This window comes from Crocuta crocuta, unplaced genomic scaffold, assembly GCF_008692635.1.
Source record: "Crocuta crocuta isolate KB4526 unplaced genomic scaffold, BGI_CrCroc_1.0 scaffold830, whole genome shotgun sequence".
Lineage (NCBI taxonomy): Eukaryota > Metazoa > Chordata > Mammalia > Carnivora > Hyaenidae > Crocuta > Crocuta crocuta.
Genome location: NW_027531513.1, coordinates 522719 through 547560, shown reverse-complemented (window position 1 = coordinate 547560; position 24842 = coordinate 522719). Strand labels below are relative to the sequence as shown.

At 38.3% G+C, this 24842-nt stretch overlaps 1 protein-coding gene across 1 annotated transcript in view; it reads right to left on the bottom strand.

The window, feature by feature from the left end:
* Positions 1–24842, bottom strand: part of LOC144238566 (uncharacterized) — a 55711-nt gene that overhangs the window by 18533 nt on the left and 12336 nt on the right. The window contains exons 2-3 of the mRNA XM_077772382.1: positions 18930–19041; positions 16455–16712 (exon numbers count right to left, since the gene is read on the bottom strand). Coding sequence (XP_077628508.1) covers positions 16455–16712; positions 18930–19041 — 370 coding nt within the window. The remainder of the gene's footprint in view (positions 1–16454; positions 16713–18929; positions 19042–24842) is intronic.

The following is a 24842-nucleotide window of genomic DNA, read 5'->3' as shown; positions in this document are numbered from 1 at the left end:
TTTGTTAACTCTTTCAAAGAACCAGCTCCTGATTTCATTGATCTGTTCTACTGTTTCTTTGATTTCAATAGCATTGATTTCTGCTCTAATCTTTATTATTTCCCACCTTCTGCTGGCTTTGGGTTTTATTTACTCTTCTTTTTCCAGCTCTTTGATGTTAGGTTGTATATCTGAGACATTTCTTCCTTCTTTAGGAAGGCCTGGATTGCTATATCCTTCCCTCTTATGTCTGCCTTTGCTGCATACCAGAGGTTTTGGGCTGTGGTGTTATCACTTTCATTGGCTTCCATGTACTTTTTAATTTCCTCTTTAACTTCTTGGTTAACCCATTTATTCTTTTTTTAAAAAATTTTTTGCTTTATTTATTTTTGAGACAGAGAGACAGAAAACGAGTGGGGGAGGGGCAGAGAGAGATGGAGACACAGAATCTGAACAGGCTCCAGGCTCCGAGCTGTCAGCACAGAGCCCAGTGTGGGACTTGAACCCACTAACCGTGAGTTCATGACCAGAGCTGAAGTTGGACGTTTAACTGTCTGAGCCACCCAGGTGCCCTCACCCATTTATTCTTTAGTAGGATGCTCTTTAGTCTCCAAGTATTTGTTGTCTTTCCAAATTTTTTCTCGTGGCTAATTTCAAGTTTCATAGCACTGTGGTCTAAAACTATGCACGGTACGATCTTGATCTTTTTGTACTTGTTGAGAGCTGATTTGTGTCCCAGTATGTGATGTATTCTGGAGAATGTTCCATGTGTACTTGAGAAAAATGTATATTCTGCAGCTTTAAGACAAAATGTTCTGAATATATCTGTTAAGTTGATCTGGCCCCGTGTGTCATTCAAAGCCATTGTTTTCTTGTTGATTTTTTGTTTAGATGATCTGTCCATTGCTGTAAGTGGGGTGTTGAAATTCCCTACTATTATGGTATTATTATCAACGAATTTCTGTATGTTTTTGATTAATTGATTTATATTTGGGTTTTTCACGTTGGGGGCATAAATGTTTACAATTGTTAGATCTTTGTAGATAGACTCCTTAATTATGATATAATGCCCTTCTTCATCTCTTGTTATAGTCTTTATTTTAAAGTCTAGATTGATAGACATATGGCTTCTCCAGCTTTCTTTTGGCGACCATTAGCATGATAGATCATTCTCCATCCCCTTACTTTCAATCTGAAGATGTCTTTAGGTATAAAAATTGTCTCTTGTAAACAGCATATTGATGGATCTGATTTTCTTCTGTATTCTGATACCCTATGTCTTTTGGTTAGAGTGTTTAGTCTATCGACATTTAAAGTGAGTACTGAAAAATATGAATTTATTGCCAGTGTATTGCCCATAGAGTTGGAGTTTCTGGTGGTGCTCTTTGGCCCTTTCTAGTCTTTTTGTCTTTTTTGTTTTGTTTCATCTTTTCTTCCCTCAGAGCGTCCCCCTTAACCATTTCTTACAGGACTGGTTTAGTGATCATGAACTCCTTTAATTTTTGTTTGTCTGGGAAACTCTTTATCTCTCCTTTTTTGAATGGCAACCTTGCTGGATAAAGAATTCTTGACTGCATATTTTTCTGATTCAGCACATTGAATATATACTGCTGCTCCTTTCTGGTCTGCCATGTTACTGTGAATAGGTCTGCTGTGAACCTGATCTGTCTTCCCTTATAGGTTAAGGACTTTTCCTCCTTGTGCTTTCATAATTCTTCCTTGTCTGTGTATTTTGTGAATTGGACTATTATATGCTGTGTCGATGGACAGTTTTTGTTGAATCTAATGGGAGTTCTCTGTGCTTCTTGGATTTTGATGTCTGTGTGTTTCCCCAGGTTAGGAAAGTTTTCTGATATGATTTGCTCACATTAACTTTCTATCCCTTTTTCTCTCTTTTCATCTTATAAGATTCCTATGATTCAGATGTTATTCCTTTTTAATGAGTCACTGAGTTCTCTAATTCTTCCATTGTGCTCTTTTGACTTAATTTCCCTTTTTTCCTCTGCTTTATTATTCTCCATAATTTTGTCTTATATATCACTGATTTACTGCTCTGATTCATCCATCCTTGCTGCTATGGCACCATTTTAGATTACATCTCAGTTACAGCATTTTTAAATTCATCTTTACTAGATTTTACTACTTTTATCTCTGTGGAAAGGGATTCCATGCTTTTTTCAACCCCAGAATTATTGCATTTCTAAGTTCTAGTTCAGACATCTTGCCTATATTTGTGTTGATTAAGTAATTTCTTCCTGTTCTTTCTTTTGGGGTGAATTCCTTCATCTTGTCAATTTGGAGGAAGTAAAAGAAGAAATAAAAAATAAACAAAAAATAAAATTTCAAAACAACAGAAAAAATCAATTAAAGGAAACTAGATCTTAGGTGTGTTTTGATCTGGTTTTTGAAAGAAGCTTGATAGAATAGAGAAAAGAGACACAGAAAAGAGAAAAAAGTAAGAAAACATTAAAAATTAAAACAAAAAAAAACCCAAAAAAATTAAAACAAATGTATATAGCAAAATAGAATAAAATGAAATGAAGAAAGTAAAATAGAAAAAATTTACAAAAAAACTATAGTAAATAATATTTTTTTTATAAAAATGGAAAATAAAGTTTTCTCTTTCTGTATCCCAAGATTAAGAAAAGAGAAAGAAACAAACCAAAATAAAAGAAAACAAAAAAACCCCAATTGATGGACTAGTGAACAGAATGAAATCTGACTGAAATTACATCCAGTTTCCTGTAGAAGTCAAACTATGTCGCACCTTGTAGTCCATACACTAAGCAGGCAGAGAGACTTGTGGTGGTCCTCCAGGGCTTGGTTGGCACAGTTGGCTGGAGCTTGGTGTAACAGCTCCATTCTCTACTAGACGGCATTGCTTAGCTTACTAGGATGACAGGTGTGGCATGTGTGCATGTGGGCATGTATGCGCATACACAGAAGAGGTGAAAATGGCTTCACCTAGCTTCCCAGTCTCTGGCACAGGGATACTTCACTCTCACCTACTGGCAATCAAACACACCTCCCTCGCCCGTGGCTTCTGTCCACTTCCTGCTTCTACACTGTCCACATCCAAGCCATCAGCCTGCCAGGCAGCATCTCCCTCCTGGATTTCATCTCACATGGGTCTGTGTTTCTAACCCTCCTGCTTCCGAGGGCCCTGTGGCTTGGCCCTGCTCTAACCCTCTGGGGAGGGGAACAATGTCAGGTGCTGGCTTGCCCCCAGGAATGTTAGTGTGATCATGCTGCTGCAGAGATTCAGAGATTGTGTCCAGGTGCTAGTTTTCCCCAGAAAAAGTTCATGCAATCTCGCGGCAGCAGAGATGTAGAAATTATGGCAAAACACAACACATAGCTGGTGCCAGGTTTCACTGCACGCTTGCATCTTTGTTCCAATGCCAGCAAACGTGGCTATTCTCTGAGGTCTGCTGTGGCCTTTGCCTGTGAGGAGGCCATTTGGCTTCTACCAAATGACCTCCTACCAGGGGAACTGTTTCTCCCTGTGTGACCTGTGGACCCTCAGACCTTCCTGCCTGCTCCTGGGGATTTGTCCTTCCCACCAGAGCACCACCAGGTATTGAGCTACAGAATTTCTGACTGCTCTCCCCTGTTTATAGAGTCCTAATTGTATTGAAGCCCTCTCCTTTCTCTCTCCCTTTCTTGTTCAGTCACTTGTGGTTATTTCCACTCTTTCTTTTCTCTCCAGCTACTTCTGAGGAGGGAGGTGCTTTTCTTGCACTCTCCCCTCTTTTTCTGTCCTCTCCCCACGAAATAGCTCCCTATATTCTGTGGCTTCTTTCTCCCCCACTTCATCTCTAAGCACCATGTACCTGCTGGTTCTGTTGCTCAAGTTATGCAGAATGTTGTGTTAATCACAGTTCTCTGTGAAATCAGAACAGTTTTCTAGGTGTGCAAAATGGTTTGATACTGAATTTGTTCCATTTCAGGAATGAGAGAAATAGAGAATTTCCATGCTGCTCTGCCATCTTGGCCCCTTCTCCAGAGCCTTATTGTTTTAATTACTACCACTTTGTAATATAAGTTGAAATCTGGAATTGTGATTGCTTCAGTTTTGTTTTTCTTTTTCAAGATTGATTTGGCTATTTGAGGTCTTTTGTGGTTCCATACAAATTTTAAAATTGTTCTAGTTCTGTGAAAAATGCTGTTGATATTTTGATAGGGATTGCATTAAATCTGTAGGATTGCTTTGGGTAGTATAGATATTTGAGTGATATTTGTTTTTCCAATCCAATAGCATGGAATGTCTTTGCATTTCTTTGTGTTGTCTTCAATTTCAATTTTCATTAAAAGGGGAAAGATTTATATGATGTGAAGAGAAACCAGAATATTCAGTTTTCTGATTAGAGCATTTAACCTCTTTGGTTAAGTTTATTCCTAGATATTTTATTTTTGTTGCAATTGTAAATTAGATTGTTTTTTAACTTCATTTTCTTGTGCTTCATTATTAGTGTATAAGAATGCAACAGATTTCTGTACATTGATTTTGTATCCTGCAACTTTATTGATTTTATATTTATCAGTTCTAGTAGTTTTTTGGGAGAATCTTTAGGATTTTATATATATAGTATCATCCATTTGCATCTTTATTACCAATTTGGATTCCTTTTATTTCTTTTTGGTGTCTAATTGTTGTGTGGTATTTTGCTGAATAAAAGTCTTATCTTTTTCTTGATATTAAGGAGAAAGCTTTCAGTTTTTCCCCATTGAGTATGATGTTGGCTGTGGGTTTTTCATTTAAGGCCTTTATTATATTGAGGTATGTTCCCTCTACACTTACTTTGCAGAGGATTTTTAAAAAATCATGAATGAATATTGTACTTTGTCAAATGCTTTTTTGATATCTTTCAAAATGATCATATGGTTTTTATCCTTTCTCTTATGGATGTGAGGTACCATGCTGATTGTTTTGCGAATATTGAATCACCCTTGCATCCTGGAAATAAGTCCTAGTTGATCATGATGCATGATTTTTTAAAATGTATTGTTGGATTTGGTTTGCTAATATTTTGATGAGGATTATGCATCTATGTTCATGAGAGATATTGGTCTGTAGTTCTCTCTCTCTCTCTCTCTCTCTCTCTCTCTCTCCTTCTTTCCCTCTTTCTCTCACTCTATTTTTGTGGTATCTTTATCTGGTTTTTGATATCAGGGTGATATTGGACTCAAATAATGAATTTGAAAGTTTTCCTTCCTCTTGTATTTTTTGGAATAGTTTGAGGAGGACAGGATTAACTCTTGTTTGAATGTTTCATAGAATTTGCCTGTGAAGCTGTCTGGTCCTGGACTTTTGTTTGTTGAGAATTAAAAAACAGGTTTTTTTAAAATGTTTTATCTTTGAGAGAGTGAGACAACAGAGTATGAGTGGAGAGGGGCAGGGAGGGGGGAGAGAAAAAGAATCTGAAGTAAGCTCTAGGCTCTGGACTGTTAGTATGTAACCTGACATGGGTCCCGACATTATGAGCCAAGAGATCATGACCTGAGCTGAATTTGGACATTTAACTGACTGAGCCACCTAGGCACCCCAGAGAATTTTTTAAATTTTAGTTACTTGATTCTAGTGGATTATTTATTTCAGGGGTATAATTCAGTGACTCATCACTCACAACACCCAGTGCTCATTACTACAAGTACTCTCCTTATTCCCCTTCACCCATCTAGTACATCTCTCACCCACCTTCTTTCATCAGCCCACAGTTTATTCTCTATCATTAAGAGTCTCATGTGCTTTGTTTCCCTCTTCTCTTCCCCCCACCCCTTCCCATATGTTCATCTGTTTTGTTTCTTAAATTTGTTGGGAATTTTTAAATTACTCATTCAATTTTATTGCCTGCAATTAGTCTGTTGTAATTTTCTGTTTCTTTCTGCTTTAGTTTTGCTACATTATGTTTCTAGGAACTTATCCACTTCTAAGCTGTCCAATTTGTTGGCATATATGTTTTCATAATATTCTATTAAAATTGTTTGTATTTCTATGGTGTTGGTTGTTATTTCTCCTTTTTCATTTGTGATTTTATTTGGGCTCTCTTTCCCTTTTTTAATGAGGCTTGCTTGAGGTTTATTGATTTAGTTGATCTTCTCAAAGAACCAGCTCCTGTTTCATTTATCTGTTTGTTATGTTTTTTACTTTCTGTATCAGTAATTTTTGCTCTAATTTTTATTATTTCCTCCCTGTGCTGGGTTTTGGTTTTATTTGTCCTTGTTTCTCTTACTCCTTGAGGTGCAAAATTAGGTTTTCTATTTGAGGGTTTTTTCTTGGTTTTTGATGTAGGCCTATATTGTATAAACTTCTGAGGGAAGAACTTTTAAAAGAAAAGGAACCAGGACTTGATTGGAGAAATTCTTAATCTATTTGGCTTGCAAAAGATGTTAAAATTAAGAGATTAATGGACAGAAAATTGTGTTTTAGAGAAAAAGCTGTGATTGGCTGGACAAACTTTTCCTTATACCTCAGAAAGATCAGTGTATGCAGTTATGCAGAAGGCTCCTTGAAGAGATTAAATCTCTTCAGAGAATGATTAATACTTTTTTGGGACCACCAATTATACTTACAAACCAAGGATGAGAAGTTTGGGTGGCTTTCTAGTTTTTCTTGTTGTTGTTTGCTGTTTGTTTTTATTGTGAAATGGGGAGGAAAGGGTTGTTGGTGTGTGTTCAGATTGTGATTGCCTTTTGCTGCTGTGGGACCCTTAATTTCCACATGGCACCACAGCATGCCTGCCCCAGGATATGTTCTGGGTTCTGTATTCTCTCAAGCCCTTTTCTTTTGATTTACTAGATGCCATTTGTAGCCAACTGAGACCTGTTTCCAGTATATTTCCATACTTTGGGTTGACTTTCTTCCTCTAGGGCTTATTTTGTTTAGTACTCATCCTAGACCCTCTCTCTCTCTTTCCTTCTTTCCCCTGCCTGCTCCTCCCTTTTCCTTCCATCTTTAATATATTCTCTGCCCTGATTTTCCATACTGGATTTGGACACTTATTTCCTTATTTGCAAGCAACTTGAAGTTCACAGTATTTTCTTTGACTCCTATTTATATTGTTAGTGTGGATTATGGGCAGTTCATTTGCTCTTGTTAATTTGTTTATTTTTACAGAAGATGGAAAGTGGCTGCATTATCTTATGGTGGGGTTTCTCAACCTTGCCACCTGACATCTGGGGAGAGATTTTTGTTGTGGGGAACTGTACTGTGCATTCGAGAATGTTTAGCAGCAAATTTCCTCTACTCACTAGATGACAGTAGTGGCCATCTCCTCCATTGTGACAACCCTGGATGTCTCCAGACATTGCTAAATGTCCTGTAAGAGGCAAAATCACGTCCAGTTGGTCACCACTGTCTTATAGGAACACTTTCTATCTCTTTTTGCTTTATTACTATACCTTCTTGGAGATTTCTCAGCTTTATTTTCCATTTTCTGTCACCATGATTTAATATTTGTTGTTCTCAGAGTATTCCTTTAAGAAAATTAAAATTACATCCTGCTCTTTTTCATGGATGTAAAACATTATTTTTTTTTAAATGTTTAAAAACATTTATTTTTTCTTTCCTTTTAAAAACATTATTTATAATTGTTAACTTATTGTTTGGATTGTTGCTTTTTTAACTTTGTTTCCTCTAATACCTGATTACACTTGGGTAACAATTCATACTTCAGAGCAAGGCACTACAATACTAATTGGAACCTGTTTGTGTGTGCATGGGGTGTATTCACTGGCCTTCAATAACTGGATAACTGGAGAGTGATCCTATGTTATTGGGGAATCCCTAATATCAGTATCAATGGGTGTTTTCTCTTGATCTGATTAATTTCACCATGGAGAAAGTTGTCAATTTTCTGCTTGTCAGTTAGTATTTTGGGTAGGGACCAAGGGAAGAAGCCAGAGATGGAGGTGGGGTGGGAGGTCTGTATTGTCTCACTTATCAGTGTGTAGATTTACCATTTATGTCCTTGGCTTTTTAGTAAAGCACTTCTCAAGCTTTGCCAGGTTCCTCCTTCATACTTTAACCTCTTCAAATGATAAACATGCAGCCTTCTGTTCTGCTGGGTTATAGAAGGAGATCTGGGGCTTAGTTGCTCCTTTTATTTTTTTTTTTTTAAAGATTTTTACTTATTTCTAGGAGAGAGAGAGAAAGACAGCGTGAGCAGGGGAGGGTTAGAGAGAGAGGGAGTCACAGACTGAAACAGGCTCCAGGCTCTGAGCTGGCAGTCAGCACAGAGCCCAATGCGGGGCTCGAACCCACGAACCGCGAGATCATGACCTAAGCGAAAGTCGGACGCTTAACCGACTAAGCCACCCAGGCGCCCCTAGTTGCTCCTTTTAAAGATTTTGAACCAATTGTCCTATTTTCAGTCCTACCTTTACTCTTTTTTTAAAGGTATCCAATTCTTGCAGTTCTTGAGCCTTGCATACTTCAGTCTGATACTGACTGTTTCCAAATGGCGCTTAGCTTTCAACTTTCTGTGGTCCTCTGGGCCAATTACCTCTTATCTATTTGTTTTCTATCTCTTGAAGCTTGTTTTTAATGGGAGAGAACTGACATAAATGCAAATACTCAGCAGCATTTTGTGTAAATAAATGAATATATTCAATCCTTTGTGTTCAAGTGAACTCCAACATCTTTGTCATAGAATATTAGTTCACAAAGCGAGCTGAGGCCAGCAGCATCATCCTCACTTTGAAATTTGTCACAAATGCAAAGTCTTGAGCTTTATTCCAAGCCTCATAAATCAGAAAATCTGGGGATTACTAGCTTCTAGATGATTTGATGTATACTGAAGTTTGAGAATCACATCTTAGAAGAAAATTAGAACTTTCTAAAAATCAAGACATTTGTCTAAATAATCCATTAAAAGATACAATGTTCTTTAAATCTTTATTTTTTCCCATTTCAGGAGAACAACTTAGTTTTTCAGACTTTTAGCTCCTATGAACTCATTTCTAAGATATCTGAGTACTGAAAGGGCATTTTAATTTGAAATAAAATATTTGACTTTGTACATTTACTATTTTTGTAATGTCTGCTTATTTTTAAAGCAAATATTTCAGTATTCCTTAAAAGAACAGGGATATTTTTAGAATCATTTTTTATTTCTATTTTTTTAAAATACCTTATATAACTACATTGCCTTCCATAGTCCCTTAAATTGAATTCAAATGCATTTTAATTATTTGTTTCAGTCTTTTTTGAATACTTTTCATTTTTGTAATTATTCCTTCAATACATTACAGAACTCTCATTAAAATTCCTTACTGGCTCTTATTTCCTCCCAATTCATTTTCCAAATGTCAATGTTTTTAGCTTTTCCTTCCTTGTTTTAAACTATCTAACAAGAGTAAATGTTGGGATGATCTTTTTTTTTTTCCTTTTCCAACTTGGAATACTTGTTATTATTTTCAGACTTACAGAAAGTGAGATGGGCTAGAGAACCTTATTCATACTTAATATTTACCTCTCTTTATCCTCAACTGTCAATGATTTGAGCAAAGGAGCACAAATAAATCAGGTATCCCCACCTTGTAGCATAACAGCTATCAGCCTCTGACTCTCAGTGACAGCAGTGGGCATATTAATGCCTCCTGATGCCATAGCTAGCTTTAAACACAAGAATGGGAGAGCACCAGGGAAATAATTCTCATATTAAACTATCTTAGGGATCACATTTGTATCACCCTATTTGTAGCTTTTTTGGGTAATATATAATTTACCTTAACAATTCTGTGTAGATAGGGTTAGTTGTGTCTATGTCTGGTTTAAAGGCATAAACAGATATATGGAATCAAGAAGTCTAAGACCAAGGTGCCAGCAGGTTTGATATCTTCTGAGACCTCTCTTCTTGGCTTGGAGATGGCTGCCTTCTTGCTGTGTCCTTAGTTGTTTTTTCTCTTTGTATACGCATCCCTGGTGTCTCTGTGTCCAAATTTCTTCTTATAAGGAAACCAGTGAGATGAGGGTAAGGCCCATCCTAATAGCCTTATTTTACTTTAACCACCTGTCTAAGGTACCATCTCCAAATACCATCAGACTCTGAAATTCAGGGGGTTGGGACTTCTACCTATGAATTTAGGGGGACAAAACTTCAGACCATAACAGCAATAGTAATCAGTTGTTCTTCTGATCTCAAGTCCAGTTCTTTCTAGTGAGCTGTAATAGAGAAGAAAGCACAAGATGAAGACACATTCAGAATGGAAAAGTGGCAAAATTAAAGAAAGAGGTCCAGATTAGGATAAATGCCAGTCAAGATGGCTTCAGGCCACTCTCAAAAAAGGTCTCCTCGTCTCAATCTTTTTGGATTTCTAATCCCCCCCTCTTTTTAAAATATCTTGTTCCTACCTAAAAGATGTTTGTGTTTCCTTTTTTAGCTGTATTGGAAAAGTTTCGAATACTCCTTTCTGGCTCAATTTGGGCTTTTGTAGTTGTAGAACCAAAGTTACTCTGTCAAACTCGAGCAAATCTTCATGTATCTATTTTTAGGTTATTGGTTTCCTAAAAGCAACATAGAACTTGAGGAAATCTATGATGATTATGGCTTTCAGGTGCTGGAAATTCTTGACTTCCACACAGAAGAACACTCCTCTCCCTGAAGCACTCCCTGTCCTTGTGTTGTATTGCTCTAGACTTCAGGGCTTGTGAATTAACACAATAGCAAGCTTCATTCTTACTGCAAATTCCCAGCCAGTTTTCTTCCTACCCATTTTAGGATTTTAGTAAAATAAAATACTTCTCTTACTGGGGACAGTGAGAAATTGCCCCCTTCTTCTCCAAAGCACATAATAGAATTTGAGAACGATTGAAATTCACTAAGCCTTTGCAAAATACACTTCTGAGTCAAACTTTGCAGAAAGGAACATTTTTAACTATGTGATTTACGTAAGAAGCACAGGTGGGCCAAGAGAGTAGGGTTTATTCTTTGGGAATAAGAACACTTTCAGAAACTTTTTGCCTCCTTAGATCTCTTTCCCCTTCCTTAAACCATGTACATGAGTCACTTGAGGATCTAATATAAAGTGTGATACATCAGAGCCCGGGTTTAAAGTCAGAATTTCTGAACATGTGGACCATGCAAATGCTTGCATAAAAGTTACTTGGAGCGTTTGTTAAAAATGCCTTTATTTGAGGCCAGCCCTAGATCTCCTCATTTGGACTGGAAATCCGCATTCAATGGAAATAAGCACCCAGTAACTCGTCCACACACAAAATGTAAAGAAACTAATGCTTTAAATGAGAGCCTGTTAAAATTAATCGTTTTTTTTTAAATAGTTTATTCTCAAGTTGGTTTCCATATAACACCCAGTGCTCATTCCCACAAGTGTCCTTCTCCATGCCCATCACCCCCCTTTCTCTCCCCCCCACCCCTATCAGTCCTCAGTTTGTTCTCAGCATTCAAGAGTCTCTCATGGTTTGCCTCTCTCCCTCTCCCCCACTATTTTCCCCCTTCTTCTCCCCCACGGTCCTCCGTTAAGTTCCTCCTAATCCTCCTATACATGCAAACATATGGTATCTGTTCTTCTCTGCCTGACTTATTTCACTCAGCATAACACCCTCAACGTCCATCCATGTTGCTACACATGGCCAGATTTCATTCTTTCTCACTGCCATGTAGATAAACCACATTTCCATTAAAGATTTCATTCTTTCTCACTGCCATGTAGATAAACCACATCTTGATCCATTCGTCCATTGATGGACACTTAGGCTCTTTCCATGTTTTGGCTATTGTTGAGAGTGTTGCTATGAACATAGGGGTCCATGTGCCCCTATACATCAGCACTCCTGTATCCCTAGGGTAAATTCCTAGCAGTGCTATTGCTGGGTCATAGGGGAGTTCTATTGTTAAGTTTTTGAAGAACCTCCACACTGTTTTCCAGAGGGGCTGCACTAGTTTACATTCCTACCAACAGTGTAGGAAGGTGCTCATTTCTCCACATCCTTGCCAGCGCCTCTACTACAAAGCTGTAATCATCAAGACAGTATGGTATTGGCACAAAAGCAGACAGATAGACCAATGGAATAGAATAGAGAACTCAGAGCTGGACCCAAAGATGTACAGCCAACTAATCTTTGACAAAGCGGGGAAGAGTATCCAGTGGAAAAAAGACAGCCTCTTTAACAGATGGTGCTGGGAGAACTGGACAGCAACATGCAGAAGGATGAAACTAGGCCATTTTCTCACACCATGCACAAAAATTAATCTTTTACACACACTTTTCTGTCTCAAATGAAAATCTGCTTTTAATTTTAATGCCTTGATGTGGTGGAATCAACCCAGCCTGTTAGTTAATTAAAATTTACTCTATTGGGGAATTTGATTTATGTCTGCTAGACATTTGGGAAGTATGAGGTGTATCCATAGATGAATCTATGCGTGTGTGCAATCCAAGGAATGTAGTGGTTTAGTTTAATAGAAGAGACAAACAGCAAATAAGACTGAGTCCTCCTACCTTCTTTATTTTTGATTACATGTTAAAATGACAATGTTTGAGGGACACCTGGGTGACTCAGTCAGTTAAGCATCCAACTCTTAATTTCAGCTCAGTTCATGGCCCTGAGATGAAGCTCCACATAGGGGTCTGTGCTGAGCATGGAGTCTGTTTGAGATTCTCTCCCTCTTTCTGCACATGCATGCACATGTGTGCTCTCTCTCTAAAAATTAAAAAAAATGAAACTTTTATATTTCACATGTGGCTCATGTTACTTTTATGCATAGCACTGGTCTAGATAACATATAACTGAATCCCGTGTATTAACTCAGAGTAATCAGATATTTCTGGTTAATAAAGATCTGTCATTTGACGTATTTGTTTATTCCATCTTAGTCCTTTTCTTTGGGGGACATACTTTGTCTTTGTGACCCCACTAGGCATAAATAAAGCTATAGTCTAGTGCTTCTTGCCAAGTTTGTGGACACTTCTAGGGGCTCCTCAATGAGTGGCTCTCTACTTGAGGATATGCTGATGCAGTACACACATTGTACTTCCATTTGTTCTGGGTCCACTTCAACACCATCATTTATATCAATGTGTTAGGTGATTCTATTAGCGTATAGTTCAGCTATGCCTCCCCAAATTAGAGATAGTACCTACTAACAAATAACTTTGACTTACATTCCAGAGATTTCATTGTTTTAATGATTTCTGCTCATACAGCAAAGGGCTGAAGCCTTCTTTTCTTTCTTACTCCATAAGTATATCAATGTTCCCAGAAGTTTCTGCATTTCAGGGATCTATTTGCAAATAGTGAGGGAGCCCTTGGGGAGATTTGGTTTAGGAGCCCTGTTTGAATGGATCATTCATTGGATTGATTATTGAAAAAACAGTAAAAGGTGGATGTGGGTCTGGACCTACATGATTGGGCCATGCTATGAGTAGGCCACGTAGAGCAGGTGGCTTTTATGGAGGAAACACTGGGGAGGAGCTATCCAACAGGCTATCAGGAGAGGGCACAGATACTTGATGAAGTTAGGCTTTCAGAGATGGGAAAGGCTTGTAACAGCTGATGAAAGGAATGGAATAGGAAATCAAAACAATGCCTAAAGAATTGTCAGCCTACTGTGGATTCACTGGTTTCAGAAACAGTAGTCCCCTTTATCTGTGGTTTTACTTTCTGCACTGTCAGCCATGATCTGGAAGCAGATGATAGTCATTCTAACATGTCCTTGGAAGGTCAGTAGTAGTCTAACGATGTGTCACAATGCCTACATGATTCTCTCCATCTTATCACAGAGGTATGTTACCATCTCACATCATCACAATAAGAAAGGTGAGCACAGTAAAGTAAGATACTTTAAGAGAGAAAGACCACATTCATATAACTTTTATTACTTTAGTATATAAGTAATATTGTTATTTATATATTTAGTATATAGTTAGTATATATTTATAAATATATGTATTTAAAGTTTATTTATTTTGAAAGAGAGAAATCATGAGTTGGGAAGGGGCAGAGAAAGAATCTCAAGCAGGGTTGACATGTGGGGCTGGAAACCACAAACCATGGGTCCATGACCTGAGCAGACATTGGATACTTAACCAACTGAGCCACCCAGGCACCCCTATTTAGAGAACTATTTTATATATTTATAAGTGTACTTTAAAAATACTTCAGTATGTTATTTACATGTGTATAAAAATATAGCATATATTTATTATTTAGTATATTGTTATAATTGATCTTTTTTTATAATTAGCTATCATCGCTAATCTCTTACTGTGCCTCATTTATAAATTAAACTTTTTCATAGGTATGTAGGTATAATTAAAAACACAGTATATATAGGTTTTAGTACTACCTGTGGTTTAAGGCATCTTCTGGGGTTCCTGGAATGTATTCCCTGTGGATAAAGAGGACTACTCTATCTTGGTTTTGGAGAGCAGTCAACAGAATAATTAAAGGGTGCCTCTTGTGATGCTCTAGAGACGGAACATGTGAAATGTGATTCTCAAGCCTTTGCCTCTTCGTTATTCCTCCAACCGAAGCTATTGATTCTAATCATGAAGATTCTAGGTTTTCAATCTATTATACATTCCAAAGGCTGCCCAAGTAGCAAGAAGTAGATAATGAATAGGACTCTACTATTGGATACATTTAATTGATATTGAAAATTACTATAAATCACTACACTAAATTTTTATAGCAAATTACTATATGAACTCAAATGAGATAAAACAAAGAAAATCAAAGGAAAAACAAATACAGAAAGAAAAATGTAAGCATTTCTCATTCTACTCAAAGATACAAATAATTTAATCCTGGCCCCTCCCACAGAGAGAATTAACAAAGCATATGTAGATTGTTTTCTTTTCTTTCAAGGGCAAAAAGAAGATAGAGGTCGATTGACCGATCTTTATTAACCAGAAATATCTGATTACTCTGAGTTGAGAGGATTCAGTTATATGTTATCTAGGCCAGTGCTATGCATAAAAGTAACGTGAGCCACATGTGAAATATAAAAGTTTTATTTTTTTTATTTTTTAGAGAGAGAGTATGCATGTGCATGCATGTGCAGAAAGAGGGAGAAAGAGAATCTTAAGCAGGCTCCATGCTGAGCACAGAGCCCTATGTGGAGCTTGATCTCATGACCCTGAGATCATGAACTGAGCTGAAATTAAGAGTTGGACGCTCAACCAACTGAGCCACGTATGTGTCCCCCAAACATTATCATTTTAACATGGAATCAATATAAAAAATTATTGGGGTATTTTGTACCTTTTCTTAATACTTAGTCCTTGAAATCTGATATGTATTAGAGCAAATCTCCATGTGGACTTTCCACATTTTAAGTACTCACAAGCCACATATGGCTATTGGCTATTATATCAGCTGTCTCAGACCTAGAAGAATCATGTAGTTCATTATTAGTGTAAAATATCACTATGTGTTTATAAGACTTCTTTCTACAGTTTGGCAGTATACTTTGGGATTTTCCCAGCTAGTGTTTCTTTGAAGTTTGCCTAATTAGAAGCATCTAAGTTACAATGTTTTACCTTGAGGGTTTTTAGGGATCAAGGCTAAAATCATTTTCTGACTTAAAATGGCATTCCTATGTGGAAGACAGGAAAATCACAAGTGTTTGAACAAATGGGTTTGTTTTTCCTTCTGTTTGACTTTAGAGACAGTAAATTTTGAATTTTAAGTTAACATTTGCATGGTATTTTTTTCTTGTGAAGCAAAAAAACATTGGTATTCTTTGAAGACCTAGGGAATTACAACTAAAATAACAGCTTCACATTGGATATGTTTATGTAATTATAACACTTGCTTTCATTTATTGGTGGGAATACAGCCTCCCAGGGATTTTCTACATACCTATTTGATGTGAAAGTAGTTGGATGATTTCCTTGCTCTCAAGAATGAGTAGAAGCAGAAAAATCCACTGGACTGATGTGGCTATTTGGACAGAAATAAGGAACATCTCATGCTTGGATGACAGACAAAGAGTTGCAGTCAGATTGGGGTTTCAGTTGATGGCTTCACAACTAGATAGTATTTATTCATTATTTATTTAACAAATACTTATCTAATGCTTACCAAGCACCAAAGGTTGTGCAAGTACTTAATAAATATTAACTTACTTATTACACATGGCAACACTGTGACATACGTACTATGATTATCCCTCCTTTACAGATGAGAAAACTGAGGCACAGAAGTGTCAAGTGCCTTCCTGTGGTCTCATAGTAAGTGGCAGAGCCAGGATTCATACTCAGGCTGTCTGGCTCTTTCTCCACACCCTTCATCACTTTTCTGACAGCTGTTCCTACCGCTTGTCACCAAAGGCTTTCCTCTGGTCCTTTTCACAGATGTACAGCCCCATGCTCTTGAAATTGGAGGTCACCCTGGGAAAGAGGTCACGGAGGTTATATTTTCACCACCCCCAGAGAATGACAGATCGAAACAAATTTTAAGCTATCACAAATAAAAATGCGACATTTTTAAACATATCTTAGTTTCATACCTGCTATATGAATATAATTTATTAACATCAATAATTGGCCTCTGGAGTCTTTGTTTATACGCAGACTCTTCAGTTTTTGAAAATTCTGAAGAAATGTGTTCCTGTGATGCTGTAAGGTGGAACTGAGAATCTTCAGGGCGCAGAGCAGACAGGAAGCTACTCCTTGATCACCCCAAATGTTGGCTGACTTCAGGTGGCAGCTCTCTCCTTTGCTTTTCCTGTTGAAGTCAGGCAGTGTCTGAGGGGGAATATATTCTTCTGTGGATAGATTTTTGGAAAGGTTAAAATTGTAGTTCAGTATGAGTGCAAATGTTGGATGTGGGCTAGCTAAAGAGGGCAGGATAAAAGGTTTAGAAACTCCTGCAAAAATGGCAAAAGATGTAGAGATGATTAAAAACAATTTCCTTTTGCATAGCTTGAAAACAGAAACTCATGCTAAATCACCCCAGTGTTCTGTTTCACTGTGGACAAGGAGCTCAGTGGCCTCTGTAGTTACCTGATTGAGAAGATGATTACTTAGCCCTTATTTTGTGGAAGGAGCTGGTTGCCCTCATTCTAAAATATTTCATACAAAAGATCTAAATGCAGTGGAATTTTCACATCTGTTTGGAAGGGTTGCCAGGCACCTCTGCCCTATAGTGTAGCATTTCCCTCGGGAATCATTCTTAAATTACAGCCTTAATAATAGTTTCATGCTGGGGCGCCTGGGTGGCTTAGTCGGTTGAGGGTCCGACTTTGGCTTAGGTCATGATCTCGTGGTTCGTGAGTTTGAGCCCCGCGTAGGGCTCTGTGCTGACTGCCAGCTCAGAGCCTGGAGCCTATTTCAGAGTCTGTCACTCCCTCTCTCTCTGACCCTCCCCTGCTCGCGCTGTCTCTCTCTCTCCTTGAAATAAAAAAAAAATTTAAAATAATAGTTTCATGCTTGTTATTATAGAAATAGGTGAGATGACTGTACTGATGAGAACAGTAGTTTTTAGATACATGAGGAATAATTTATTTCTGGGATGGACTGTGGGACCAGGGATGGTGAATTTTTGAGGGTACACAGACCAAGAAGTGCAATAACATAAACAGACTTGATTAATAGTAACTGATATTGGACAATTCCACATGCCAGGCATAACCTAACTTTCTTACATATCTTATGTTATGAAAACTTCACCAAAACTCTTATCAGTTAGGTTCTATTATCATTCCCTTTTAAAATATGTATGAAGTTTCTTTAATTTCTTTTTTTTTAATTTTTTTAAATTTTTTTAATAGTTTATTGTCAAATTAGTTTCCACATAACACTCAGTGCTCATCCCCACAAGTGTCCTCCTCCATGCCCATCCCCCCCTCCCCCCACATCCATCAGTCCTCAGTTTTTGTCAGCATTCAAGAGTCTCTCATGGTTTGCTTCTCTCCCTTTCCCCCACCATTTCCGCCCTTCTTCTCCCCCTTGTTCCTCCGTCAAGTTCCTCCTAATCCTCCTATACGTGCAAACATATATTTGTCCTTCTCTGCCTGACTTATTTCGCTCAGCATATCATTCCCTTTTAAAGACCAGAAAAGTGATGCTCAGAGGAGTTAAGTAACTTGCTTAAGATCACACAGCCAATAATGTCAGAGCTGAGATTGGAACCCAAGCCTAGTTGACTTCATGCTTTGAACCATCACACTCCATTGGTAGGATGAGGAGTAAAGGAGACAAGAATATTGGTGTGTGTGTGTGTGTGTGTGTGTGTGTGTGTGTCTGTTGAGAGAGAGTCTTTCTAAACTGGAATTGGCAAGCTTTTTCAGGGAGGAACCAGATAGTAAATATTTTAGGCTTTGTGGGTCACATATGGTCTCTATTACATAATCTTTTTTATAATCATTTAAAAATATAAAGTCTATCATTTTAGCTCTCACTTTGTACAAAAACAGGTTACAAGCTAGATTTGTCTGTGGGTGAGAATTTGTCAGTCTTTGTTCTAAAAACTTCTTCTAGTGATGTGCACTAACAATGAGTGTTGTGTTTTGAAAGGAAGTTTGTAAAACAGAGGTTCCTGTATTTATCTATGGCATCTTCTATCATCCAGTTTGTGTTAGGAGGGTGATATTGCTGCTTCACTAAACTTGATAAAGTGCTAATACTTCAGATGATTATAGACATATCTTCATATGCTTAATGTATGTATATGTATGTATACAAGTTGATATATATGAATTGATTTTCAAGTCTAGTGCTCAACCTGTTCTTCTATAGATTATACTTTGAAAAAAATCAAAGTAGCTGTGGGATAAAAATTTGGTACATATTATTGGGTTTCAGAGTGGACGCAGTAATAAATGACATCCTTATTTCTCTTTTCAAGTTTTAACCCAATTAAGATAAAAGAGTCTGATGAAGATCAAAATGTTAGCTTTGCTACTGATTGGGTTTTATGAAAGAACATAGTTTAGGTGTGGGTTTCTAATGATTGAGCTCTGGAATGAGAGAGAATTACTCACCAATTCTTACACTGTGCTGGACAACTGTTCTCCCAGTGAGGGGCAGAGGCTTGCTGTGTACTTTGTGCCTCAGGACAGTGGACCAAGGCAGTGTCTTTGCAGGAAAGCAGATCTAGAAGAGGGAAGGGATGAGTTTGCACATGCAGAGTCCCCCACCCTGAAGTTGCCTGTCACTCCCAGATAATCAGAAGGAAGAAACTTAGCCCAAGACTTCCAGTCACAGTACTAGTATTATTGTTCAAAGTGGAGACCCCAAATGAGGAGTTCGTGCTCAATTGTGAAAGGCACACCTGATGGCTATCATTTTACGGAAAATATAGAAGTCATTTCAACTTTTATTTTGTAGCTTGAAAAGATAAATCTGGTTTGGCCCTTTGTAAGTTTTGTTCTGGTCAGTGATATTAATGTCAATCTCATGATTTATTGTGCTGCTGAAATGCTGGGAGTGATCTGGGCTTTGTCACTCTGGTGGCAGGTTGTCACCCAGGGGCAGGGATGCCTGAAACCCAGCCCAGCGCACCTGAAGGGCTCAATCACAGAACCACAACCATTGAATTTCAACATTTTGATTCTGGTAATCTAGTTATTTGTGGGGACAGAAGCTCACATGGGTTAGCTTAAATCGAAGTGAAAGAGGCAGAAAAAGGTTAAATTGTTTCTATAGTCTGTATTCTTGACTCTAACCATCCCATGATACACAGAAAACCACTGAGTTTTTCCCCTCAACGTTCCCAGCTTCTTCCATTTACTATATACTTGGAATGTGGGGGTACAGAAAGGGCGGAACCATCTGCTCAAGTCATATGAGTCTCTTTCCTTCCCCCTCCTTCTCAACTGTGCCCTGTTTTCCCTCAGGATCCTTCCTTCTTTCCTACCTCTTTGTTTACTTCCCTTCTTACCTCCCTCTTTATTTCCCTCTCTACCTCCCATCCTGCCTCCAACCTTCATCCCTTTCTCCCTCCCTCCCCCTTCCTCCCACCCTTCTTCCCACATGTCAAGTATTTGATAAATACTCGCTCTGTGCCTCTGTGCTTGGTGGGTAGGTACAGAAGCAGACAATTCAGGCATTTTAGCTTCATGCAGCCCACGGATCTCTGTTGTGGCTTTTGTCTACTTGAAATTCACCAAGGTTCTTGGATGGGTAGATTACATTTTGTCTGGAAATTGAATCCCATATAGTATTTTGTCTGATTTGTGAACTTGTTTATGAGAAAGCATTTAAAAGACCTAAAATCACATTTATTTTACATTTACTGAATTGTATTTGCTAACCTGTGTAAAAAAAAAAATTGAAAAAGAAAAGAAACAGTAGCGTAGAGACTGGGCAGGGCCAGGGCTCCATTGTGGTCGACAGGTACTGATTGAACATGTTTAAACCACAAAGCATTGTCACTGTTCCCCAAGAAAGGGGTATACAGGCAGCCCTCCATCAATTTCCTACTAGCCTACAAAAATGCATTGTTTTTCTTTGTAAATGTGGTCAATAAGGAGAACATTTATTCTGAATAGCAGGAAGGCTGTGGACACGGCCAGTGAGCCAAAGGTAAGATTTCCTTATGTCACTGAGTAATTCATGAGAGATGGTGTCGAACAGCAGCTGGGCATCAGGAACAATAAGGGCACTTTGAGTTGGGGGTCAACTTAGGTAATACATGGCAGAGACACAGGCTGATAGTAAATCCCACATCTGTCACAGGAACATAATACAGGAGTTTTAGAGAGCTTGAAATTAGTTTTTCTGCTTAAGGAATATGCTTTCAGAAATTTACTTTCCTATTTGGCTACAAATCACTATTATTGTACTTGAAATCATTGCTAGCTGAAGTATCCCCACCTGGCACCCTGAGAGTGGCTTCTCCTGTTCTCTGCATTTCCTTCCACATCTTTGAAGAATTGTTCACTCTACTATATTAGTGATGAGGGAGTCTGAGATTTTTACTTCTTTCCTCTTGTCTCTGATACACCACTGGATTGATTTACCTTCGTTTACAAGTTCTGATTTCACCCCAGGGCACAAATGACTCATGGCTGATCATGCTCTCTTCAGTGGATTTTTAACTTTTCTTTGCTTCATATATTTATGAAAAGGGTCAGAGACACTTAATTTCAAAGCTGTGGGGCCTAATGGCTTCTGGGAGTGAAAGATTTTTTCTTGCCTTTTATTTTAAGAAAGTTTAAAGCAAGTCAGCTGTAGAAGTGGGGCTGGAGAAGAGAGCAAGCTGAGGTTTGGCAGTTTTACCTGGTTACCCAGAAGGGCAGAAGTGATTTAATAGTGTGAAAGTGATGTAAGGTAATAGGCAGGTCCATAAGATCAACTGATAGGTTACACACGTTAGGTAGGTGGCCCTCCTCCTGGAAATGGGTATCCTCTCCTCTCCATCCTAATAGAGAGGAGGAGATGTCATCCAGCTGTCACACTGAAATACACCTCTTGGTAACAACTGCAGAACAGTGGGATATTTAAATGCTTTGCAGGAGAACATTTTCTTTCTTTTTGGTACAGTGGTTGGGGAGGAAGAGTGAGTTATAAGCAATAAAAGAGATAAATGATAACTCCCCCTTGTCACATGTACCCTTCGTGCAGACCCTCAAAACAGTGAAGCTATTTCGCAAAGTGAAATTAAATCCCATTAGATCTAGAAATGAAAATATTATGCATGCTACTGTGTATAAGTCTGAATAGTTTCTAAAGAACTAGTCAGTCTATGGAAATTTCTCTTTAAACTACTGTGTCTCCAGTAACATACCATGTTATACTTATTGCTTATGAAAAGTTTTATGCTGTATTTGTTGAGAAAGGTTATTAAATGGGATGTATGTTGTGATTCTACTTTACAAAAAGCATACATTGACATGAAAGTTTGGAAATGTATACATCAGAATATTAATAGATATTAGTATTTATCAATGAGTGTTGGGATTATGAGAAGTTTTGTTTTCTTTGTTTTCTTATTTTTCTCTACAGAAAAGTGTCAGGTTTGGGTGATAAGAATTATTAAATTAAATATAAAATTCCTAGTAAGTTAAGTCTGCCTAGTAATGGTTCATAAATCTTAAGTTACTTTATAAATTCTGCCTGAAGTGCAGAACTTTTGCATACATCTTTGCTGAGGCTTTGTAATTCAGACTCACCATTTCTGATGCTGCTATCTCCCTAAACAGGCTGAGGGCCAGTGGCCTGAACAATGGAAGACTTCTCTGAAGTTTCCCATGGTCCTGGTCAGGACTCTTACTTTATGCTTATCATTCTTGGGACAAACCAACTCATAATCAATAGGAAGAAGATATGAGCTTGGGAATTATTCCTGGTGAACACTATTCCACCTCCATTGTCCAAATATGATTGGGTTCCTATTACTCTACTTCCACAAAGCTTTCATTCATGTCTCTGGAAAAGAGAGAAGTAGAAGTAATTTTTGTCACATGGCTATTCTCATTTAAAGAAGAGGATACATATATGAATTATGATGACCAGTGCAGAAATGAGGGTATATTGCCTGTTTAAATGCATTCACATCTCTCTACATTTTCTAATTACCTGCTCAGGCAGCTGTCCTAAAACGCAGGAGGTCCCTTAGCTTTTACTTGAGGGTCATGTGTCTCATCTCCCAATATCCAACATCTGGGGCTCATTCAGGCCTCTGTACCAAGAGCTAAGCAAAGGGAGCTGGAGTCCCTTGTGACTGTTGTCTCTTGGATCCACAAAGTGTTGTTGTGGATGTGGTCTCCTGACGATTGTGGTGCCTGGTCCCTGTACAGGACACAGTGTGCCTGCGCTGGGCCTCTAGGATTACTCTTCCCTTGGTGTCCTCTCAGAAGCTTTGCATTGTTCCCTAAAGCACAGACAAAGCCATATGCTCTTCCAGACTAGACCTCACAGTCCCAATTACTGGAGCCTGAGACACCGGCCTACACTCTCCAGGAAATTTTATTTCATGAGGATTTTCTTGTTTCCATGCCACTGTGGCTTGGCCAGGCCCTCTTTGATCTACTTCAGCAGGGAAAGGCTAGCTAGCTCTGAATCTCATATAGCAGGGATCCTATGGGCACTTCTTTTCTCTTTCCTGCCAAATCTCTGGGATCTTCATGTGAAGGAATTCATTGAGAGGGTAGTCATTGTGATGAGGCATCTGTGTTAGCTAATTTTTGATGATCAGAGTTAGGCTCCTACCCTCCCACAGAGGCTGGGAGACAGGGACAGGATCTTTATTGATTACATTTCAAAGGGGTGGCTTCCAGGTCCTTGAGGAAGATATTCCTGAGTTGAAGAGGATTTACATCTCAAAGGACAGAGGAAGAATGTACTGTTCCAAGTTTCTAAAGTAAATGCTCTAAGAAAAGGGAAGTCATGAGCTTTCAGTCAGGAAGAAGCCTGCTTAAATTTCTGTAAAGCTGAGAGGAATATTAAGACTGCCTTAGTGAGCAGCAGCCTTGATACAATCACAAAAGGTTTTAACTTAACCTACCCCTGTCCCATCCTCCAACTGGGGACAGCTTTCCCAGTATGTACACAGCTCACAGAGGCTGCCGGAGTAAGCTCTCTGTAGCAGAAGCCAACAGAGATCTATCTTATGGCAAATTTTGTCATATATCAACCATGGCATAAGGTGCTGTTTCAAATTTGGTGGTAATCTTTTTTGTGAGGAGTGGATGCTTCATATAATGCTTTGAGTACAAAGTGAGTGAAGAAATTACACCTGTTTACAACTGCAAGCTGGGGAGTCTATATTTTTCTTTTCGATGACTGCTTGGTAGGTTTTCTGCTGCAACTTCATAAACAAACTGGCATCACTGTTCTGTCCACATCTCAGGTCAGCAACTCAGAGAGGATTTATTTCCTCAGAAGTCACCATGATGCCATTTCCTATTGTATATGAGTATAAAGTGTATTGCAATGTTTCCTTGTTTTTTCTTATTCAATGGTTAAGGGAATCTATAAGGGAGTTGGTAAAATTTTTTAGGCTGATACATTCTTAGAGAGTATTCTAAGTTCCCTATAACTATGTTAAGATCTACATGAGGAATTATGACCAGAATAACTAGCTCTATTTACATAAAGACAATACAGAAATCTCTGTCCAATTAGAAACCCATTCTGTTGTCTCTGTGCCTGTCAAGTTGGGTTCTGCAAACATGAGTATTTCCTGAACACCTCCATAAGGGACATAGTGTATAGCTTGTTATGTTCATCACCCGTGGGAAGTAACTTCACAGTTTCATTGCTAGCAACTCCCTTGCAAAGTGTATTGACGCTTCAGTCATTTTTTTGAACCAGATCAACAAATAATGAGTACTGCTCTATGAAACCCATGCACACAGTTCTTGCTTGCAGATGACTTAGGATTTTGAGAAGCCAAAATGCAATCACGTGGACAATGAAAAAGATTACTTAAATGTTCGAACTATGAACAGATAATGAACTCCTTGTGAAATGAACTTTGCAGACATTAATTATTACAGGAGGAGAGGATGGGAAGAACAGGTACAAAATGGGCCTCATGTGTCTCCTCAAGCCTGCTTTGCCTTTTCCTCAGTCCCTTGCATAGAGCACAGAACCTTAAAAATGCTCCCATGTACATGCCTCTTCCCTCTTCCTTGTTTTCCTATGCCCACTCTTCACTGCACATAAAAGGATTCATTCTTAAGTTCCTAGATTCAGCATCATAGAGCTCCTGCCCTCCAGCGCTCCCCTCTGCAGGAATGCCTTTATTTAAACTTTTCCCCCACTTTTGCTCCTTCTATCTTGTTAACTTCTCTTAGTTAAAAGGAAATAATGAAATTTCCTCCACCCTTTTTTTCTATTCAGGCCCTCAATGGCTTGGATGATGCCTACCCACATTGGGAAGGGACATCAGCTTTAGGCAGTCCACCAATTCAAATGCTGATAATCTCCTGAAAACACCCTCACAGATC